The sequence below is a fragment of the Ambystoma mexicanum genome, chromosome 9 (genome assembly GCF_040938575.1).
Source record: "Ambystoma mexicanum isolate Mex_15411 chromosome 9, UKY_AmexF1_1, whole genome shotgun sequence".
Lineage (NCBI taxonomy): Eukaryota > Metazoa > Chordata > Amphibia > Caudata > Ambystomatidae > Ambystoma > Ambystoma mexicanum.
Window position 1 is genome coordinate 485,510,374 of NC_090931.1, and position 23,396 is coordinate 485,533,769.

Here is a 23,396-nt window from a genome sequence, read left to right on the forward strand (position 1 = left end):
CCAGAGGCGGTGCTTAGGTAGAGGGCAGTCATTGGTTGTGGTCAGTATGACGCAGAGACCAGTGATTGGTTATTGCTACGAAAGACCGATCAGAAACGAAACTGATACTGGTTTTTTCTTTACCGAGGATTCCCAGCCTGACGACGGGGAATATTCATGAGCATGTGAATCCATGCCAGACCCATGCTGGAGAACAACAGTTACAGGTAAGTAACTTGTTCCTTCCATATTCCCATCCTAAAGGGACACCGAAAGTTTCTCAGGTTCGTGGTCCAAGGGCATCACTACGAGTTCAAAGCCCTTCCCTTCGGATTGAGGTCGGCACCCAGAGTGTTCACCAAGTGCCTCGCACCGGTGGCGGCGCAGCTGCGCCTTGAGGGGATCCACGTCTACCCCTACCTGGACGACTGGCTCATCCGAGCAAAGACGAAGGAGCTCGCCGTGGAGCACACGGCAAGGACAGTCCAACTACTCGGACCTGAGATTCTCCATAAACTACGCCAAGTCCCACCTGGTTCCCGCTCAAGACGCACTGTTTCTGGGAGCGAAGCTCGACAGTGTCGCTTCTGGCCTCTCCGTCGGAGGAAAGGACGAGGGCCATCTTGGGCAAGGGCAGCGGATGCTGGTTGCGGACGCGTCCAGGGTGAGGTCCATCAAGTCCCTCCTCGGAATGATGTCTTCTTGCATTTATCTCATCCACCTGTGCAGGCTCCGGATGCGCCCTTTGCAGGAGTTCCTGGACGCGTGCTGGATCCAGACGACGGGCAGCTTCGAGGAGAGGATCACACTCGACGAGAGTTTCCGACGAGCGATCCGGTGGTGGGGCACCCGCGCGCATCTGACGGCGGGCATGGACTTCCAGACACCCGGCCACCAGGAGACAGTGACCACGGATGCCTCCCTGGAAGGGTGGGGAGCGTACACCGAAAATCTGCACGCGAGAGGCCTTTGGCTTCCGACAGAGAAGTCCCTCCATATCAACGTCCTGGAGCTCCGTGCAGTGTTTTGGGCCCTCGGGTCCTTTCTTCCGTCCCTCAAGGGCAAGGTGGTGAGGATCTTCACCGACAACACCACCGCCATGTTCTACATCAGGAAGCAGGGCGGTACCAGATCCCCAGCCCTGTCCAAGGAGGCGCAGGATCTGTGGCATTGGGCCGTCGCCCAAGGGATGTTTCTGGTGCAGTTTCATCTGGCAGGGATAAAAAACACCATCGGCCAGGGCGTCCTCCACTCTTAAATGCTATGGACACAAATGGAAGAGGTTCTCTGTCTGGTGCCACGCACAGAAGATTAACCCTCTACGGATTACGGCTCCCCAGGTGCTGCCGTACCTTCTGACGCTGGCCAAGGCTGGACTGGCGCACGCGTCCATCAAGATTCATCTTGCTGCGATCTCCCGATACACCAGAACCACGGGGCGGACGTCTTTGTGGTCTCATCGTCTGGTGAAAGAATTCATGAAGGGACTGTTCAGATCGTTCCCGCCGGTGAAGGCTCCGGCCCCGGCGTGGGAGCTCAACGTGGTGCTGACCAAGCTCATGGGACCTCCGTTCGAGCCTCTGCACTCGGCTCCGTTGAAGTTCTTGTCGTGGAAAACAGCGTTTCTTGTGGCCATCACCTCCGCACGAAGAGTGAGAGAGATCCAGGCCCTTTCCTGAAAGCCCCCGTACTTGACTTTTCACGACACGAGGGTAGTGCTCAGGACGCACCCCTCCTTTATGCCCAAGGTGCCATCGGACTTCCACCTCAACGAACCCTTGGTGTTGCCTGTTTTCTTCCCTTCATCGCCGGCCGAAAGGACTTTGCACTCACTGGATGTGGCTAGAGCGCTGAAGTTTTACGTGGACTGCACAAAGTGTTTTCGGAAGACGTCACAACTTTTTGTGAACTTTGGACCCGTCAATCAGGCGAAGGCTCTTTCAAAGGCCTCCAATTCCAGATGGCTTCTCGGCTGTATCATGCACATGGCAAACCGACCGCTGCCTGGCCGTCCGAGAGCCCATTCCACCAGAGCGATCGCAGCTACCACGGCGTTCCTATCTGGTGTGCCCTTGCTGGACATCTGTCCTATCTGGTGTGCCCTTGCTGGACATCTGTAGGGCTGCTACGTGGAGGTCGACGCACACCTTCACAAAATTCTACTGCGTCGATCGGGATTCCAGGGAGGAGTCCAGGGTCGGCCAAGCAGTGCTGCGCTATCTGTTCGCCTAAGGTGAGCCGGGTGAGGAGGTAAGAATTGCTTAATGTTGAGTTTGATGTAATGCTTAATGTTGAGCCTTTGCCACCTCCCGTGGTTGTGCATGTGTGTACTGCTATGTATGCAAACAAAGGGGGGGTCTGGGAATCTCTCTACCAGCACGAACACAGCCCAATGACCTGTTCTTGGGTGAATAACCCCTGGGAGAGACTCTACCAAGTCTTTAGCTCACTGTCCTTTTCACAGAGAAGAAATTTCCCCGCATATCAGCCTTTGTCCTGCCCAATTCATGAAATTGCACTGAATCAACTGGTTACTCAAAATAAAAAACCCACAGAAGCAGTTTGTGAAACGTTCTAATGTGGAAGTCATTGACATGAAAGGAAAAACTCATAAGAAATCGAATCTAAGGTGCAGTCTGAGTTGATGGTTAAACCCCATTTAACTTTGTTTTTTACTGATATTTCCTCAAAAAATCGGATGGGTTCACTAGAAACATAACTCTGAAAAGTGAAGAGTCTGCGTCTACTGCGACTGAAGAAGATAAACACTCAAAAACCATGCATAGCAAAGAAGTGTTAGAAAAAATTGCCATATTACTAGAATCAGTCCCCAAAGAAGAAGGCTCTTGCATAGATATTCACATAATGCAAGGTCAATTGATTGAAAAGGTTCTGCAGACGAAGGATCCTAGTCAATCCATATCTGTTTCCACAGGATCTACCCTCGCTAAAAACATCCTTCCAAAAGCAATCATACAACAAGACCAGGATGGTCAAACAAGGGCTGAACTTATAACAAATTACCATGCTGGGGGTGATTTGCCCGAAGAATTGAGAGAGCGCTGATGAGGCTTTTCAACAAGAGTGCCCTAATGAAGTAGAAGAGAATCAAACCATCCAGCAATTCCAGAATATCCCCTCGGATATGAAAAATACCATTGGATGGATCAGTGACGTCAAAATTAATGGAACAGCTCGCATTAACAGATCGTTCCTTATGAATGCCTTATATAAAATTCCTCCATTCAGAAATTTGGTTACAAATGACATAGTGGATTAGATTGCCGAACATGAACAGCAGGATGCTGTCTAAAATGTCTTCTCTCATAATTGCTAAACTGATGTGGGATCACCAAAGTGATCTCTTGATCCTTGGTTTGGCTACGGTTGAATTTCCACAAATAAAAATTGCTATGGACTTTCAGGAGTACCAACCACTCCCTCCGAAACTAAAGAGTGACTTCACAGATTCACTATCTGTGGATAATGCATCGAACAAAAACATGTCGGAACAACTTTCTTCCTTGACTAATGGCCTAAATGGGCTCAAATGGCTGGAGCCTCTCATAAAGTCTGCTGTTAATATAAGTACATCTACAGCCTCTTCACAAAGTCATGACCTTACCATTGTGTCGTGGAACTGTTGTGGGCTACTTAATTTACTTAAATGGAGAAGAGCGGCAGAACACAAAATCTTACCTAACTTCTTACTTATTCAGGAGTCTATGGCCACGAAAGACATCCAATTTGATGGCTATAAAACCTTTTCCCACCATGCTAAAAAAGGGGTTAAAGGGAGACCTACTGGTGGCATTGCGATCTTGATTGACACCCGTTTAAACTTTACCATCAATAATATATAAGAATCGGATATGTTCATCATGTTGGACATTTCCTTTATGGTTAAAACTAATGAAAATCTATTGTTGGTCTCCCTTTATTGGAATCCCGTTCAACTCCAAATTGAAAAAGTGGTTGATCTTAGGTGATGCCATGAACCTTGCACTCTGCAAAGCTCCATCTGCAGAAATCCTTATCGGAGGAGATTTTAATTCCCACATGGGATACCAGGGCATCTCTAAGAGTTCCTTCTCACACCATCATGCCTCTAGTCTAAAAGGAAAGATTTGGTGTAAATTCCTTAAAACCTGGAATATACACTTAATTGCCCACACAGACACTCATTGTAATGTCACTGGGAAAAGGGGAAATGCAAGTTCATGGATCGATCACATATTTGCCTCAAATGGACTTTCTCGTTCTATGACTAAAACAAATACCCTTAGGACTGATATGGGAGATCATGCGATGATCACCACCTCAATTCGGAACGATCTTACATTGTGTCCTCCAGTAGCTCAGTTAGCATTAATTCAAAGTCACAGACCAGGTGCCTCAATTAAATGGTGGTCTGCTCTCTGCAGATATTTCACATTTCTTGTCAATAGAGACCTCTGGAAAGATAAAGCACAACATGGCATGTTTAATTCTGTAATCCTAAAATGGAATTGTGAAATGATTGCCACACATTTGGCTAAAGGTGTTTTTCGTAAGTCTGAGCAACTCTCCTGTGAATATTACAGATGACTTTTGTGCTAAGATAGCAGTTTTAAAAGTAAGAAAAACGCTCATATACGGATGTTAAAGAAGTCTACGTGGTGCTCCAATGCCGAGTATTTTGCGCTAAAAAAAAGGTTCTATTTTTATATAAAAAAACAGTAAGGGAGATTCATGATGCTAACAAACTGCTTCAAAACCAAAAAATAGTAACTCTTCTTTGCAATCGCAAGACCAAAGACATATGGAAGACGATAAGATCTCTAGACACAGAATCTGCGTGTGAGTTTGTCTCTGGCATTGATAGTGCAACCTGGACTTCTTTTTTTCTCGCCAAATATGCTCTTCCAGAAAATTTTACCATGCTTGATACTCCACCTGATTGCCATTTACTTCCTAATGTTTGTCCTTGGGGAAAGAATGACATACTTGAGGCTATTCAGAAATTAAAAAGCTCTAAATGCGCAGGTCCTGATGGACTCCCTCCTTGTTTAATAAAGGATGATCCTTTATTCTGGGCCCCTATTTTTCTTATGATTTTCCAAGAGATATTCAAATCTAAAAGGATGCCGGAGTCCTGGCTTACTTCAATTATCATCCCCTTTCACAAAAAAGGCTCAATTGAAGACCCAAATAATTATCGTCCTATAGCGATCATTGATGTCGCTGCGAAAATATTTGCTTCTCTAATTCTACAAGAGCTTGAAATATTTTCACGCTACGATGATTCATTGTGTCCTTCGCAAGTGAGATTTCAAAAAGGGATGGGAACTCCCCTTAATGCGTGTTTGATGGCTCAGATTATATCTCATTCTACTTGCCCGTCTCATGGCCCCGTTTTTGTTGCCTCCCTAGACCTGAAAGCTGCGTTTGACGGGGTTATTAGGAGCAAATTATGGGAAAAATTGCGGCAAGCGAAATTCCCCCAATACCTCATTACTCTTATTCAAATGTTGCACTTTAGAACTAACTTCAAAGTTAGAATCAACAGGGAAGGCTCACTAACCCAAGCTATTCCATCTTTTACACGTGTTAAACAAGGCTGTAATTTAGCAGCGATACTATTCAATCTCTACCTCCTAGATATAGAAGATCTATGGAATGCTAAGAAGTCGTTTGCAATTCGTATCAGAGCCTTTACCTTGTCTTGGTTAGCGTACGCTGACGACATCTTATTTTTTGATAGGACTCAGTCAGGTCTTCAAGCTAAACTTGATTGTTTCATGCAATAGTGTAACTCTAATAATTTGGTAGTCAATCCTCAAAAATCTAACATTATTTTTTTTCAAATAAGAAAAAAGTATGTAAGTTTGTATGGAAAATTGGTGTCTCTCCAATTACAATTAGTCCCACTTTACCGCACTTAGGAATGATTCTCTCTAAAAATACCTCCTATAAATTCACGAAAGAACAATTGATTGCGAAAATTGCTCCATTAAAATGCCAAATGAAAAGCTCACTAAAGAAAATTTGTAAATTTTCTCTATTGCCACTTTTGGAATTTTTTTCAAAAAAAGTTGAAGCCATTTTATTATATGGAGTTGAACTTACATGACCTAGGGCCATTATTGGACCAACTTCAAGGGCTTATTTGGAAAGATGTATTAGGCTTACCTTTATCTATGCCTAATGTTGTGATAAGACACGAGTTGGGGATTAGTTGGGGATTAATTCCCTCTCCTCCAGATACAACTGGCGCATGTTAAATAACTTTGCTAAAATATTATTTCCTATTAGAAACTCGCTCTACATAGGGCTAAACAGAATGTTAACAGATAACAACCCTCCCTCTATGGTGCAATTTAAAGAACGCATGCTAACTTTACTGGATAAGATCAATCTCCCAATGGAAGATTTGGAATTTTTTCAAGAGAAAATCAAGAAAAAGCTATTGCTTTAGGATTGGGGCGATACCTGTACGAAAATGGAAATCTACCCTTCTTGGGCGGAATATCGCAAATTCATACATAAGCAGAAACCATGCATGTCTTATCTAACACTTTGCCCCTGTTCTAAGGTCCGTCGCACTTTTATGCGCTTCAGGCTAGATTTAATTCACACTCGATCTAAAACGAAACACTGGTCTAAAGATACATTGGCTGACACCAAAGAGGTTTGTCGTTTTTGTAATCCAGCTCTGGAGACTTTAAAACATCTGTTCTTGCTGTTATTTTGAAAATGTACGATGCATTCTTATAAAGTCCTTTGTGCAAGCTAATACGATTCTAGCTAGAGAGTGTTGAATGAAAAGTAGCCAACGGCTAATTTGAACTTTGAAAGAACGAAAGATACAATTGAGGAAGAGGGGGAAACCAGCAACAGAAAAGTCTGGCACCACGTGGGTGCTCAGGCAGGAAACTCTGGGCGTTTACCCAATGGTAGAAACTTCCGGATCCAGAACCCCTTGGGAAGAGGCGAAAAGAGGTCAAAGTTGTCATACAGGGGTCTTGAAAAATCCTCTGTACCGTCGAAGTCTTTGACCTGTAGATGATTAAAAACAAAGGGAAATGAATCCTGCTTGGTGAAATGAGCGCATGAACAGTATGTTGTAAAAGTTGGCGAGCATGAACCCGGAAGAGGGAAGCCGACAATCGGGAATGAAGCCTGAAGTACGGTTTAAAGAGACATTAAGACTTGTGAAAGTAAGATATAACGGAAGACCACAAGTGTCCCATTTGTTAAGTGGGTCCGAGCCCGGTCGAGGGAGATCCAGGGATGAAAAGTAATCACCCAAAGTTCATTGAGAAAGTAACTGTTAAGTGATTGGTTGAAAGCGATATGTGAGGGGTCGGCGCCCGGAAGTAGGGGACCCAGGGGTGAAGCCATCACCCAACGTGAACTGTGGAATAGAACTTTGTGTTTGCTTGTTTGGATACATTGGGCCTCGAAGGCGAGAGACTTTTTAATGCAAAGAGACTTTACCATCGAAGAACCTGATGGCTGGAACTGTTGGCTCGTGCTGAGAAAGCTTGGCGTGTGCTGGGCTCCAGGGTGTTGCATTGTGGACTGCACTACCACTGTTTCTCCAGCATGGGGTCTGGCATGGATTCACATGCTCATGAATATTCCCCGTCGTCAGGCTGGGAATCCTCGGTAAAGAAAAATCAGTATCAGTTTCGTTTCTGATCTGTCTTTCGTAGTAGTAACCAATCACTGATCTCTGCGTCATACTGACCACAGCCAATGACTGCCATCTCCCTAAGCCCCGCCTCTGGCAGCCATCTTCAGATTTTTACCGCACGTTCATGTGTTGGGATCCTTGTGCTATTGCTCTCGAGCTGTAGTGCGTTTTCACGCTTTTTCTTACGAAAATTCTCTTTTCGGTCAAAAGAGCCTCAAGCTCCACCGTTTCTTTATCCAATCAACGGGGACCCATGTCGGATTCCTCTATGCCCCTCAAGGGTGAAGATTTCGTCGAGCCACGCTTTTGGAGGACTCCAGAAGTTTCTCAGGCCCATCTCGGACATGGCCTAGGAGAAGGGAAGCTCGACGCCCAGAAAGCTGTTCAGGGTCTGCCCTGGATGCCAGCTTCAGAATGTCTTTGAGGACGAACACTCCCTTTGCCTCTACTGCCTGCATGAGGACAAGACGCACGTGGAGAAGGACTGTGCGTTTTGCGGCATTATGTCGGAGCGGACCATGAAGGACCGCTATCTGCGTCTCGCCAACTGGCTGGAAGGGAAGAGCCCGTCAGGCGAGAAGTCGTCCGAGCGGTCTTCTAAGACCTTTGAGGGCGCCCCAGCGAAAAGGGCCCAATAGAAGGCCAAACACTGCGAGTCCGCTGGCATCGGGAGCGCCGAACGGTCGAGCTCTACGGTTGCCAGGCAGGGCGCATCCTCCCCGGTGCCATCAACCACGAGCCAACGCTCTGGCTCGGTTAAGAGGAAGGCCGAGCACCCGGTGAAGCTCCTGGAGAGACCCCGGTCGAGCTCGAAGGCCCCATCGGAGGGGGAGCGAGGCGGTGACCCTCCCGCCCAAGGAGAAGGCGGTGAGCGCACCTAAGGTGGTGAAAGCCTTGATCCACCCTGCCAAGGCCTCTATCGAGACAGTCGCGGCGGCCCTGGCTCAGCCTGTGGAGGCTACACCAGTGGAGGCGACTTCGGGGCTCCGTCTCACTGCCACCGCGGAGGGAGTCCTCTTTCAAGCCCATCGACAGGACCCCCGTGAAACCTCCGACGGAGAAGAAAAAGGGGGGGTAGGAGGTCGTCGTGGATTCGGCCTCAACCTCTGAAGAGGAGCTGATCGAAGTCTTAAGCCACGGCATTGGCGTGGAAGAAGACCAGCCCGTCGGGAGGGATCCTGACGTAGGAGATGACGAGAACGTCGAGGGTGCCGACGAGGCTCCTGACCGCCCGTCGGAATCCCCTCAACCAGTGCCGCAAGACAACTCGGCAGCCATTTTGTTGGCTATACAGTCCTTATGCTCGGAGATAAGGACGAGATTGCTGTTACCACCAACGGAAGAACCGCTCCCGACGGGGGACCCGGAGCCAGACCCTTCTGGGAGCCCTTCTCCTAAGAGAAGAAAGATTCATCCTCCACCTCCTTTTCAACCATCGCGCCCTGCTCAGCCCTCCTCCCTGTCCACGACCCGTGGGGATGATACGGGGACAGACACGGCCGCGACGGGTAAAGACGACGAAGTTTACAACGAGGATCTTCCGTCGTCACATCCTCCCCGGGCTTCCCCGCCCGACGAGATTGGATCGTTTCATGTCATGATCGCCTGGGTATCCAAGCTTTTCCAGCTCTGCCCGGAAGAGAAGAAGGAAGTTTTCCTTTATCAACGGCGTGAGACCAAGAAGAAGACGGTCCTCGCTGTAACTCTACTGGATGATATCTGGGATGAGGGTCTCGCCCTCCTCAAGAACCCATCCACAACGCCTGCGAGAAGGCATCGGTACGAGAAGAAGTACCGGGTCCTGGCCATGGCCCACTTGTGCCTTTGGGCACAGCTGACCCCGGACTCGGTCGTCTCCTCGGCGGCCAGGAAGAAAGCGGGGGGGGGGGGGCTTTGGCCTCTACGTCCACCTCCCCACCGGACGGCGAGGGAAAGAAATTGGACACGATGGGACGCAGAGTCATCTCTTCGGCAGCGACGACGATTAAGGCTGCCAACGCCTTAGCCATCGTAGCCCGCTACGACAGGGAGTTGTGGTACAAGATCGCCCCCCTGCTGGACTTCCTACCAGATGACAAGAGGGCGGAGGCCCTAGAGATCTTGCAGGAAGGAGAAGTGGCGTTGGACCACGCCATTACGATAGCGACGGACATCGCTGACACTGGTTTTCGCCAGTTGGGCAACGGCGTGTGCCTTAGACGGCGTGGATGGCTCAAGGCAACGGACTTCCGGCAGGACGTGCAGACCAGAGTTTTGGACATGCCATTCGACGGGAGCAACCTGTTTGGGAAAACAGTGGACGATTCCCTACAAGCCATCAAGACGGACACGCAGACGGCCCGGGCTCTTGATGTTCTCCAGCAACGACGCCCGCCCTTTCGGAGCGCCGGAGGCAAGCAGGGTGCCTCCAAAGGTTCCGGCGGCGGATATTCCACCTACCGTCAAGCGGCCCGTTCGTCGTCACAGGAAGCCTACAGGGGACGAGGCAAGTCGGGCGGACCCCGCCGTCGTCGCCAGGGAGGACAAGGCGGCAAAGTCTCATCGAAGCAGGGCTGAACCGGCCGTGGGGTCGGGCCCCCACCGAAGCATCCCGGTGGGAGGCAGGCTGGCGAACTTGGTCAGCGTGTGGGAGTCCATCTCCACCGACCGTTGGGTGCTGGACGCCCTGGCCCAGGGTCACGCGCTCGAGTTTCTAAAGAGGTGCCCGCGCGTCCCCCCCCCCCCCTCCCCATGGCCAGGAAGGAACATCACGTCCCTCAACTTCTCTTGGAGGTAAAGGCGATGCTCAAGAAAGGCGCTTTCGAGCTTGTCCCAAAGAGGCTTCGGGGCTCCAGAGTTTACTCAAGATACTTCCTCATGAAGAAGACAGGAGGATGGCGTCCCATCCTGGACCTACGACGACTGAACAAATTCATCAAGGCACAGAAGTTCCGGATGGTCACCCTCCAGCACGTCCTGGGTCAGCTGGAGGAGGGCGATTTCCTGTCGTCGTTGGATTTGGAGGATGCCTACTTCCATTTCCCCATCCTAAAGGGACACCGAAAGTTTCTCAGATTCGTGGTCCAAGGGCGTCACTACCAGTTCAGAGCCCTTCCCTTCGGATTGAGGTCAGCACCCAGGGTGTTCACCAAGTGCCTGGCACCGGTGGCGGCGCGGCTGCGCCTGCAGGGGATCCACGTCTACCCCTACCTGGACGACTGGCTCATCCGAGCAAAGACAAAGGAGCTTGCCGCGGAGCACACGGTGAGGACGTCCAACTACTCACGGACCTGGGATTCTCCATAAACTACGTCAAGTCCCACCTGGTGCCCGCGCAAGACGCACTGTTTCTGGGAGCGAAACTCGACACAGTGGCGCTTCTGGCCTTTCCGTCGGAGGAAAGGACGAAGGCCATCTTGGGCAAGGTGCAGCGGATGCTGGTTGCAGACGCGGCCAGGGTGAGGTCCATCAAATCCCTCCTCGGAATGATGTCGTCTTGTATTTCTCATCCGCCTGTGCAGGCTTCGGATGCGCCTGTTACAGGAGTTCCTGGACGCTCACTGGATCCAGACGACAGGCAGCTTCGAGGACAGGATCACACTCGACGAGAGCTTCCGACGAGCAATCCGGTGGTGGGGCATCTGTGCGTATCTGACGGCGGGCATGGACTTCCAGACCCCGGGCCACCAGAAGACAGTGACCACGGATGCCTCCCTGGAAGGGTGGGGAGCGCACACTGAAAATCTGCACGCGAGGGGCCTTTGGCTGCCGACGGAGAAGTCCCTCCATATCAACGTCCTGGAACTCCGTGCAGTGTTTTGGGCCCTCAGGTCCTTTCTTCCGTCCCTCAAGGGCAAGGTGGTGAGGATCTTCACCGACAACACCACCACCATGTTCTACATCAGGAAGCAGGGCAGTACCAGATCCGCAGTCCTGTCCAAGGAGGCGCAGGATCTGTGGCATTGGGCCGTCGCGCAAGGGATGTTTCCTGGTGCCGTTTCATCTGGCAGGAATAAAAAAAACACCATTGCCGACGCTCAGCAGAGAGCTGCGCTCGTGCCACGAGTGGGAACTATGACAGGATCTAGTGGACCGCCTCTTCCGACGGTGGGGCACACCCCAGATCGATCTGTTCGTGACGGCGACGAACTCCAAGTGCCGGAGGTTCGCCAGCAGGTTTCCCCAGCCGAGGAGCATGGGTGATGCTTTCTCGTTCCCCTGGGAGGGCCTGTTCCTATATGCGTTCCATCCATTGCCGCTGCTGATCCGGCTCATCAACCAGCTCAAGAGATCATGGTGCAGGATGATCCTCGTCACACCTGCGTGGCTGAGGCAGATATGGTTCCCGGACCTTCTGGACTTGTCAGCGTCCCCGTCAATCAAGCTGCCAGTGGACGCGGATCTTCTCTCCAGGGAAGGAGGCGCCATCCTCCATCACGACCCGAAGTCGCTGAACTTGCAGGCCTGGCTCCTGCAGCGTTAGAGTTTGGAGGTTACGACATACCAGCCGACTGCAGAGAGGTTCTTGCAAAGGCCAGGGCGTCCTCAACTCTCAAATGCTACGGACACAAATGGAAGAGGTTCTCTGTCTGGTGCCACGCACAGAAGATTAACCCTCTACGGATTACGGCTCCTCAAGTACTGCCGTACCTGCTGACGCTGGCCAAGGCTGGACTGGCGCACGCTTCCATCAAGATTCATCTTGCTACGATCTCCCGATACACCAGAACCACGGGACGGACGTCTTTGTGGTCTCATCGTCTGGTGAAAGAATTCATGAAGGGACTGTTCAGATCGTTTTCGCCGGTGAAGGTTCTGGCCCCGGCGTGGGAGCTCAACGTGGTGCTGACCAAGCTCATGGGCTCTCCGTTCAAGCCTCTGCACTCGGCTCCGTTGAAGTTCTTGTCGTGGAAAACAGCGTTTCTTGTGGACATCACCTCCGCACGACGGGTGGGAGAGATCCAGGCCCTTTCCTGCAAGCCCCCGTACTTTACTTTTCACAACATGAGGGTAGTGTTTCGGTCGCCTTCGTCGCCGGCTGAAAGGACTTTGCACTCGCTGGATGTGGCTAGAGCGCTGAAGTTCTACGTGGACCGCACGAAGAGTTTTCGGAAGACGTCACAACTTTTTGTGAACTTTGGACCTGTCAATCAAGGGAAGGCTCTCTCGAAGGCTTCCATTTCCAGATGGCTCTCCGGCTGTATCATGTACTGTCATCGGTTGGCAAACCGACCGCTGCCTGGCCGTCCGAGAGCCCATTCCATCAGAGCGATTGCAGTTACCACGACGTTCCTATCTGGTGTGCCCTTGCTGGACATCTGCAGGGCTGCTACGTGGAGGTCGACGCACACCTTCACGAAATTCTACTGCGTCGACCGGGATTCCAGGGAGGAGTCCAGGGTCGGCCAAGCAGTGCTGCGCAACCTGTTCACCTAAGGTGAGCCTGGTGAGGAGGTAAGAATTGCTTAATGTTGAGTTTGATGTAATGCTTAATGTTGAGCCTTTGCCACCTCCCGTGGTTGTGCATGTGTGTACTGCTATGTATTCTTTTATTCATGAGCATGTGAATCCATGCCAGAACCCATGCTGGAGAAGGAACAAGTTACTTACCTGTAACTGTTGTTCTCCAGCATGGGTCTGGCATGGATTCACATGCGAACCCTCCCGCCTACCCCTCTGCGGCTCTTCACTTGGTCATACTGCCACTTCACGTGCCACCAAATCTGAAGATGGCTGCCAGAGGCGGGGCTTAGGGAGATGGCAGTCATTGGCTGTGGTCAGTATGACGCAGAGATCAGTGATTGGTTACTACTAGGAAAGACAGATCAGAAACGAAACTGATACTGATTTTTCTTTACCGAGGATTCCCAGCCTGACGACGGGGAATATTCATGTGAATCCATGCCAGACCCATGCTGGAGAACAGTTACAGGTAAGTAACTTGTTCCTTATTGCTTCTACTATCTATTTGTATTTATTATTGTTTCTTCTCTGCTCCGCACTTTCCACTCTCCCCCTTCCATGCACTTTCCCTTTTCCCATGCACTTGCGCGTTCTCAAGGTCACCGGGCCTAGTAAGATCGTTTTGTTCTCCCCTGTTTCCCTCCCTTGCCTTGTTGCGCTCTGAAACACTTTGTGTACGAGCGCGATATAAATAATCATATCATTGTCCCGTGCTGAAAACGTGGGGAAGGGAGACCCCTGTCAATCACACCCTGATTTATTATTTGGAACACTTTTTTTCTTTATTCAAACTCTATCCCACACTTTATATAATTTGTAAGGAATTGGCAATAGGTGGTTCTTACTATAGGCCCTTTTATTTTGACACAACGTCCCTAGGACTGCCTTATTTTTTGTTTGTTGGTCGATGCTTGCGCCCATTTTAGATTTAGGTTGGGTGTTTTTCCACCCTGCATTAATTGTTCAATGAACTCCCTTGAACTGTGATCACTTGTCTGTCTTTACTGTTGCCACCATGAGTTCCAGTGCCACTCGCAGTCTTGTCTATTTCAGTACCAGAGCTTCAGGCAGGCAATCTGGAATGGTAAGGAATCCCTGGAGCAGCAGATGGATCTCTCAAGTTTCTCAGAGCCATGCGTGAGAAGGGCATCAAATCCTTGTTTTTACTTTGGATTCTTGGGCTTGTGGTTTCTTTCCCGTTAAAACATTTAGGAAAACTGCAAGTCAGATTTCCAAGCAAGCAAAAACAAGGCGGGGTGGACTTCTCACCGGTGGACAAAAGATGTGATTTTTGAGCTCCAGGAACCGCAGCAAGAATTTTCAAAGCACACAACAGCATTGGAGGATTTCTGTTTGCCACATGCTAATACTTGTTTAAAAAGTGTATTTTCCTGAAGCGATTGATGGGGTATGTGAAAGAGGACAGAGAGTCAGTTAGTTGTATCACATTTGAAGAGTGCTGGAGGGGTTTTCTTGGCAGAATGCAGCGTCACTCACCAATGTTGCTTCCGTACAGCAACAGCAATACGGACTGTTCATGAATTGTGTCCACTAAAGTGGCTTTTGACATCTGAACACACAGAAAGGAGAGGAACACTGCAACCCAACATACATTGGCGTCCCACAACCTTGCACTGATGGGTGTATGACTCGTAAGCAGGCAAGCCCAGAAGTGCAGCTGTTTGGAGCTACAAGTTGCTTTTTTTTCACAGGGCACTGCTCGAAGTATAGGGCCTCGGGTGTAGCCAATGGCGCTGCTCATGTCAGTTAGTTTTCATGTCATTTCAGAAAGTATAGGGCATAAAACATGACATTGCACACCCTGCAAAGGGCTTTTCAACAAAATATAACCTTGTTGGAATACAGGAGCTGACTGGTGTGTGTTGTGCTGACTTGGGATGCTGTTCAACATGCTCCCTTCCTCTCCGACATCGGAGTTGCGGGGCGAGGGGGCCGCGGGGGGAGTTCTCATAATTCCGCACTTAAATGGGCCCAAATGGTAGCTTGAAGTTTTCATAAAGGCTGCTTAAACTCGTGTTTGCTCTGACCCAATCACAGGCAACAATAGTTAGTACAGATTACACGACTCCACTCACATCCATGTACATCACTCCAGGGCCTTTACAGTCAATTGCTGAGGTTGAGTTGCAATGAGAACGTTTGTATGATTAACTTGACCTTGTTGCATCTTGTTCATTCGGTTGTATCAGACAGAAACCGATGTCTGCATTCATTTTCCCGTACATTCACTTTCACATTTACCCCTTCATACTTTTTATTACGTCTGTCTTTTAGTTCTAACATTCACGTTTTTATTTCAGCGGGAGCCCTGCTTCTTATTTGGCTAAGACTATTTGATTATTTCAACCTCTAAAATTTGTTGAAAGGAGGAAAGGACTGTTCCTTCCTGCTTTGAAAATCTGAGCTGCTGATTATTAATTGTTTTAACCTTTGTTGGAGTACATTGGCCACCCCAGTGACCCCACATGGTAGGGACTGGACTGCGAAGTTCTTAAGAGGCAGTGACCTCTCCATCCCCCCCTTGATATGATCTGATATGGCATGTATAACACGCCTATACACAAGTGTTTAAAGGCGTGACTAGGGCTGGGAGGGTAAACGGAGGGAAGACCGAGACAACAATCCTACTAGGCCAGGTGACATTGAGGTTGCACAAGTGCAGGGGAAGGGAAAGGGGAAAGTGTGGCGGTAAAGGGGAGGGGATAGTGCAGTACATAGGATAACAGTAAGCTAAATAAAGACAATAAATAAAAGTGCGGCCAGCAGGTGGCAAGTTCGAGGGTAAGTGCAGACATCAGGTGTCAAGTGCTAGTCGTGGATTTAGGGATACCGAACAGTCCCTGAGTGCAAGGGATGCCAGGCGGGCAGTGCAGGTGTGCAACTGGTGGGGAGGGGACCTGGGCCCGAGATCAGAGGGTAGCCAGGTAACAAGTGCAGTTACAGATTTAGCAAGGAGATCAGCAGGGGAGAGGAGGTGAGAAAGCAGAAGCAAAGAGGAAGGTGTTCCGGACTGAAGATGGTTCTCAAGTTTCAGAGGGGCCGGGAGGCAGTTCCAGAGGGAGGCCCCAGCAGAAGGAGAGTTCTACCACCAATTCGCTGCTTGGAAAAGCGACTGACCCTGAGGGAGTTGGAGGTGGATGAGCGAAGAGCACGAGAGGGAAGATATTTGAGGAAGAGCAATTTGAAGGTATTGAGGGCTCAGACACCAGAAGGCCTTGTGGACAATGGAGAGGGTTTTTGAACTTGATCCTCGCCGCCAGTGCAGAGATTTCAGTCCTGGAGAGATACGATCCCTGGGCTTGAGGCCAAGGACAAGTCTTGCAGTCCTGTTTTGGATGAGTTGCAGAGGGCGGAGAGTAGAGGCAGGCAGATTGAGATAGAGGCTGTTGCAGTAGTCCAGCCTAGAGAGAACCAGGGCTCTGGAGACACTGAGCTTCTGGGGGAAGGAGAGGAGAGGAAAGGAAGAATACCTCCTGAGGAGGCGCAGCTGGTAGTGTTACTTCTTAGAGATGTCAGAGATGTGAGGAGAGAAGGGAAGTGTGGACTCGAAGATGACCCCAAGGTTTTTAACCTCACAGGTGGGAGCAGGAAGAGGGCCAAGGGAGGCTGGCCAGAGAGTGACAGGAAAGGAGGAAGCAGGTGTGCCGATGAAGAGATTCTCGGCCTTACGGGCATTAAAGCAGACCACTCCTGGATAGCAGACGTTCAGATGAGAGAATTGGTGGCAAGGAGACTGAAAATGAGGTCATCTGCATAGCACTGAAAGTTTGGGCAGAGAGCGGCAATGCGGTGGGCAAGAAGTCCCAGGTATTGGTTGAACAGCCAGGGAGATAGGTTATACCCCTGGGGAACACCAGAGGTAGAGAGGGAGAGGAAGGACCCAAGTTGGACCTGGGAGGGTCGATCAGAGAGGAGGAAGGTCAGCCAAGCCAGGGCCTGAACGGTGATACCCAGGTTATCAGACGGTTTAGCAGGATGGCATGGTTGACCGTGTCAAAGGCAGAAGAGAGATCAAGTAAGATTAGGACACATGGGGTGTTGGAGTTGAAGTTAGAGAGTAGGTCTTTGCAGATGTTCAGGAGAGCAGTTCCTGTGCTTCTGGCAGCTCTGAAGCCAGACTGATGATCATGGAGACAACCAACAGATTCAGTGTGAAGGTTAAGCTGGGAGATGGCCAGCTTTTCCAGGAGTTTGCCCAGGAAAGGAAGGTAGATTGGATGGTAGTTAGCCGGGCAGGAAGGGTCGGCAGAGGGGTGAACAAGGGAGTGCTTTGGGGGAGGGGAAGACTCCAGTGGCAAAGGAGTGGTTGCAGAGATCAGCCAGAGCAGGAGCCAGTGTCAATGTGGTCCTTGATGGTTTTGAGGAACAGGGATGAACCTGTTTTGACGAGACTTTCATAGATCAGACTTGTCTAGAAACCTTGTCTGGGGAGAACGGGGGGAAAGGCAGAGAGGGAGGAGAGGTGGCCACAGAAGGGTCAGAGGAAGAGCAGGGAGTAGAGTGGGTAAGGGAAGTGGAACAGTGAAAGGATAGGATGTCCTGAATTTTAGTGATGATGAAATGAGAAGTCAGGGCCGTGCAGAGGACCTGAGGGTCCAAAGTTCTTGGGAACAGTTGGGAAGGTGCCTTGGCTTTACTAAGAGCACACAGGCACCCTTGAAAAACCCTGATGCCATGCACCGAGTTCTCCTCCATCACAGCTGAGCAGGAGCAGACCTCAGTCATTTACGAGTAGACGTAGGCCCATGCGCCGAGGCTGGCAACACCAGAAAAGAATCATTGGTCTTGACTATTACCAGAACTTGCCTGTGGGACACAGGTTGAAGTGCTTTTCTCACAAGTAACTCAGGACTATGAGGGGTTCCTTGTTGCTGCACATTAAAAGGGGCTTCTGAATGGAGTTCTTGGTGAATCCTATTCTAGCAAAGAGGGCATGGAGGCAGCAATCTACACCTTGCTAGAGAAGAGCTCCACCACCAGTGTGACATGGGTAGAGATGGAATTGGGTTGCTATTTTCTGGTTTCGGATTCAGAATTAATACCAAGTCATGGTTGCGCCCAAGGGGTGACTGCCTTTTGTGCAGAAGATTCTGTTCAAAATAGTCACTGCAAAATGGGCTTGTGTCCACAGGAGATTAGCTTGATCTGCTGGGCACCAGCCATCACATCCATGTGACTAGGGGACCAGAGGTTTCTCCGATTTGAAGTGGGTTCAGAGCATTATCAGTTTTGTCCTTTGGGCTGAGGTTGGCCCATTACATCTTCACCAATGCCCTGGCTGCCCTCTTGGCTCCACTGCATTAATGAGGTATTGCCATTTCATTACCTGCACATCTGACTCACGCGGTGTAGGTATTGTTCACACTGCAGAGGTATTAATCTGCAACCTGTACTTTCCTCTGCAAAGGTAGATGGAAAATGAATGAACTGTCCACATGCGGCTAAAATGCAGGGGGGGGGGGTTAGTGTAAAGGAGTGTAATTCGTTACCTGCTTGTAACTGATGTTTGCCCCTAGACTGGAGCAAGATCATAAGATGACTGTATGGCTGTGCCCAATGTTGATGGCAACCACAGTCCGACTCCTCAATTGGTGGTCCCTAGCTTCAGAGGACTGACCACTGTTCCCATGTCTTCCTCCCTGGCAGCCAGCATGCAGTGGTGTACTGCTAGAAGTCCTTTGGGGGTTTCCCGGTCGATCTTCCACTAAGTGGTAAATAAAGATGTCAGTACTATTTGAAACTGTCATTTTGACACTGACGTAGTAAGGTTGGTGTGTGGAGGAAGCACAATGATCCACACATTGGAGGGTCTATTCCGGGCCCTCCAATCCTTTGCCCAAGGATACAGCAGTCCCATGTCTTAGCCAGGACAGACATGACTACCTTCGCATATATCAACTTCAAGGTAAGAAGAGTGCAATCCAGAAATCTGGTGTTTGTTGTGGGTGGGTTGGGGCTGTGGGCAGAGGAGAACCTTGCATTGCGCTGGGCAGCTTACATGAGGGGTGCCTAACTACTTGGCTGATTCCCTCAGCTGAAAATGTCCAACTTCCCTGAGTGGCCTCTGCGCCCAGAGGAGTTCACTCTGATGACTCAATCGTGGAGTGTTCCGATGATAGACCGGTTTGCATTCGGATTAAACGCTTGTCTTTTGTCCTTTTTGGTTCAGGAGTGGCGTTGGTGGTGGAATGCACTGTTTATATAGCCACAACAGGATTTATTTTCAGGGATTCTACCTATTACTCTTCTCCAAAGCCCAACAGAAAAGTATGAACTACTTGATGAGGCCATGCTGATAGCTAATTATTGGCTCTGCAAGAACTGTTCTCCCCTTGCTCCCTGAGGAATTTGAGAGTAGACGCTACTTTACATCTGGAGAAGGATAGAAGTCCAGTCCTCATGAGGTCTTGCCATCTGCTTCTCAACAGCTGGAGCTGGGTGGCATGGTACTGGTAAGAGGCAGAGGGGCATGGAGGTGTAATGCTTGGATTACTTAAGGTAATCGTAATTACTCTTAGTCCTACTTTTCCTTATCCAGAACTTAAATCCACCACGCCTTCCCACTTGTGTGCAAGCGCTTATCCAGCTTTGCTAGAAGTGAAACAGGAGTGAGGATTCTTGGTAAGTGGGGCGGTTTTTATACAAAAAATGTGGCGTCTCTGTTGTAAACGAACTGGTTTTCAATGAAGTACTGGAACGAGGAAGAATGGGACTATGGGTAATGGAGGTTACTGTTAAGGAATTGAGATTGAAGCTAGCGGAATGGACCAAACAGCCAGATCCTTAAAATGAGGATTTACTGAAATGTGAACATATCTAGTGAATTTTTGTCGAAGCGGTCTGCAATCAGAAGGCTGAAGGATTCATATTCACTGGAAATGCATGATATGACACGTTACCTGGCACACTAGTTTTGTAGACCATGTACATGGGTTCCTTGTGAAAAGATGAATGTCATGCAGTTAAAAAAAAAATACTTTTTTTCTATTTGCAGACAGTTTGATAAAGATTTAGAAACCGTCTCCACTGGAATTCGACAGCTCAGACGGCTTTCTCAAGTGTTTGATGAGGTCATTGTCAGAGATGAAAGGTAAGGGTTTGGTTAGGCCAATGTTATGTATTACCTGTACTAGGGGCACCCTGCAGCCGTCTTCTCATGCATGCAATGGATTTGTCTGATTGCTAAAATCTTTGGGAAAATGTATGATTTTGGAGATCCAAAAACCTCCTAGACTTGCATCTGCTGGTGCGTTTGGGGTGGGGGAGGGAGGGTTCTCGGTTTCTAAAAGGGCTTGCTGTTCTTTGCCTCGGAGAAGAATCTTCTCTTGAATCAGGATAAATTAAATGCAACCATTAGTGCTATTGAACATCTTTGGGGCAAATGAGCTGCTTCTTTGTTAGATCAAACAAGCTCACTTTGAAGTTGGGCGGTAAGAATTTTTATTATGTAAACCGTGAATTCCTATTCCTAAAAGTGAGTTTTAATGTTTACAATAGTGAAAATATTGTAACCGAGAGCATGCATCTTTGTAATCCTCGTCTTTCCGCCTACTAAAACACGATAAAGGCATTTTTACCAGAAAACTCACACTCAGATCAGATTCTATATCCAAGCTCCTTTGTTGTGACACCTCTGTGGTTACCACTAACCCAACACATCCACCATGCCTTTCTTTTTTGTTGTGATAACGTCTCTATTTTTGGAGTACAAGTGGTTGGTACGCTGCATATTTGTGAAGCTGATTGTTGTCCCTCCCGTCGTCTCGGTTGTTTTAATATTAAAAAGACCTTTGCATGCAATTGTAAGCAGTTTTGCAATCAAGTTTGATTGTTGCACAGTTGCCTGGAATTCATCCACTCCAAAACAAGAAATGTTAAGACTGACCACCTGAAACCAATATTTTGTAGTGCAAAGGACTGAATTAGCTCTCATAGTTTTTAAACATAACCAATGCCATTGCGTTCTACCTGTAATAGTGAGTATCTACACCCACAGTAGAGCACAATAAGTCTAACGTGGTATTTATGCTGCCTATTTAAAGCTATGGCTGTTGAAATGCTGCTAAAGAAACGAGGTACACTACCACCACAGCTCTGTTGCACAAAACTGCATTTGGTAACTAAGCAATGCTTGTTTTAATCAACCTTGTGATGTCTCTGCAGATTGTATTATTGCAACAGAATTTCCATTTGGTTTCCGAATACATGGAAAATCATACACTAGATAATTCCAAATAAAGTTGTACCTCCATATTGCTGGACCCCTGAGGTTTGTTGTTGGTGTGACCACCTTCCTTAAACTAAGGCTGGTTTTTGACCAATTTTGGAGTGTATCAGAGAACTGGTGGCTCCATTCCGCTGGCCAAATGCTCACTTTTACCACATATCTAGATAGGCAGGTCTTTTATTCCCTCTGCATCTGGTAGTCATTCCTCCTCGTTCACAATACAGGTCTTTGCGAACTACATTGTCCTCTAGCAAAAACTGCTCCGCTAAACTGCTCCACTCGATGATTCCCTCTAAAGATGGCTGAACATTGGCATGAACTCTGGCATTCAATTGCATGCAGAAAACTCTACAGTGGTTTGCAGCCGCATGTACAGTTAATGGCGATCTCCAGTGTAGTATACTGCCTCCAAAAATGTAATGCATTTTGCACATGCTCTTCTTAATGTATAGACAGTTTGCCTCTCAGTGGTGTTTAACTAGGTCATACACTAGCCCAGTTGCAACAAGTCAGTGATGGTATTTGGGTAGATCACTGCGCCCAACTGTCAAAACGGCACCAAAGCTAATAAAGATAATGGGGAAGTGGGGTAGATTCCCCTTAAGAGCTCATGCACCGAGGGTATGCTCCTTTTTCAACTAGGCCTTCTGAAAGTTCCTAATGTCATTCATTATGAAATACCCAATTACTGAATATCCCCAGTACTTTATTCAAGCGACCACAACAAAAGGCTAGTTAGTAAAGCTCCATCGTCGGACCATACTGTTAACCGTGATCTTCCCATAAACGGGAAAAGCAAACCTACCATGAGCAGTACCGACAGTTCTGAAAACATCTGTGAATTTCCTGGACAAATGTGCAGAGAAAGGTTTGGCACCATGCTAGTCCAGTTTTATAACCCCTCCCTCTATCCCCCCAAGATGCAGGTTATGATATCTGTAATTGGACCAACTGAAATTACCCTGTAGAGAATGAACAATGTATTATCGTTCAAAATCATGTAGGCTTCTACATCAGGTGGTGCAGAGGAGTGAAATGATTAGTAACAACCCATAGGACGGTTCATTGTCAAAGTGAAGAAGAAAAACATTTTAAACTTCATTGGCTAAAGGAATAGCATGCATTGAATGTAGGTCTGAAATTGAGGTTTTATCTAAAAGATGATTAAAAACTGAAAGCTGAGAGAGCACATCCTTTTGAAAACTGTCCTAATTTCTATCTGAGTTATATTGTTTTTTTGCAATATTTTCAGAGATTAAAAATTGCATGTAATGTTTTCAGAGTTCAGGCAATCTTAAAGTGGGCCCCATTTATTAAGTGTTGCAACTTGGCAGTTTATGCAGTAGGGCAGGTGGAGGCAGGCCAGGATTTTTACTCTGGCAGGTATTGTTGAAAGAGGCACATTTTTAGTGTTTTGCAGAACTAGAGTATGGCGGAGGCATGCTGAGCCTCAACTGGGATCGATTTCTCGATGGTCAGGGTGAGGCAGTCGAAGGACTGCTTGCAAGTCTCATCTTTACGGACTAGCTTGGATTCCAACTGTTTGATGGCTTTGCATTGTTGGGTGCAAGCGTCTTCGGAGATGTGGTGTTTAGCCTCCAGGAATGTTGGCGTTTCGTTTGAAATTGCTTTGTAGATGATGCATGTCGTTTTGGATATAATCCTGGTGGGGAGGGAGGAGCCAGTGAAGTGCACCTGTAAAGAAGCATACTGTGACTTGTTGAGCTGCCTTGAAGGGGCCAGTAAGGAGGGCTTTTCCCCTTCAATGTGCGAGATCACGAGGGTTTGTATTGCTGCATCAAAGCTATGGGTGAGCTTTGATTTTGCAGAGTGTTGATCTTTACTCTTGCAGTTTGTGTCTTTTTGGCTCTGTATTTTTGGAAGGAAAGGACACTGTCAACAATGAGGCCCAGCGTTTTGGCTGTTAGACACCTGCATGGTATTTACATCCATGCGTGTCGTCCAGCCATTTTTACTGGATTTTTGCTGGCGGTGGGACCCATGAGGATGAATCTGCTATTGCTCCGAGCAGCCTTCGTCCTTTCTAGC

General features: G+C 48.5%; 1 protein-coding gene across 3 annotated transcripts in view; it reads left to right on the plus strand.

Moving 5' to 3' along the window:
- Nucleotides 1-23,396, plus strand: part of PIMREG (PICALM interacting mitotic regulator) — a 440,278-nt gene that overhangs the window by 361,740 nt on the left and 55,142 nt on the right. For all 3 annotated transcript variants that reach the window (XM_069615033.1, XM_069615035.1, XM_069615034.1), the window contains one exon: nucleotides 20,119-20,210. In XM_069615033.1, the coding sequence (XP_069471134.1) occupies nucleotides 20,119-20,210 (92 nt within the window). The remainder of the gene's footprint in view (nucleotides 1-20,118; nucleotides 20,211-23,396) is intronic.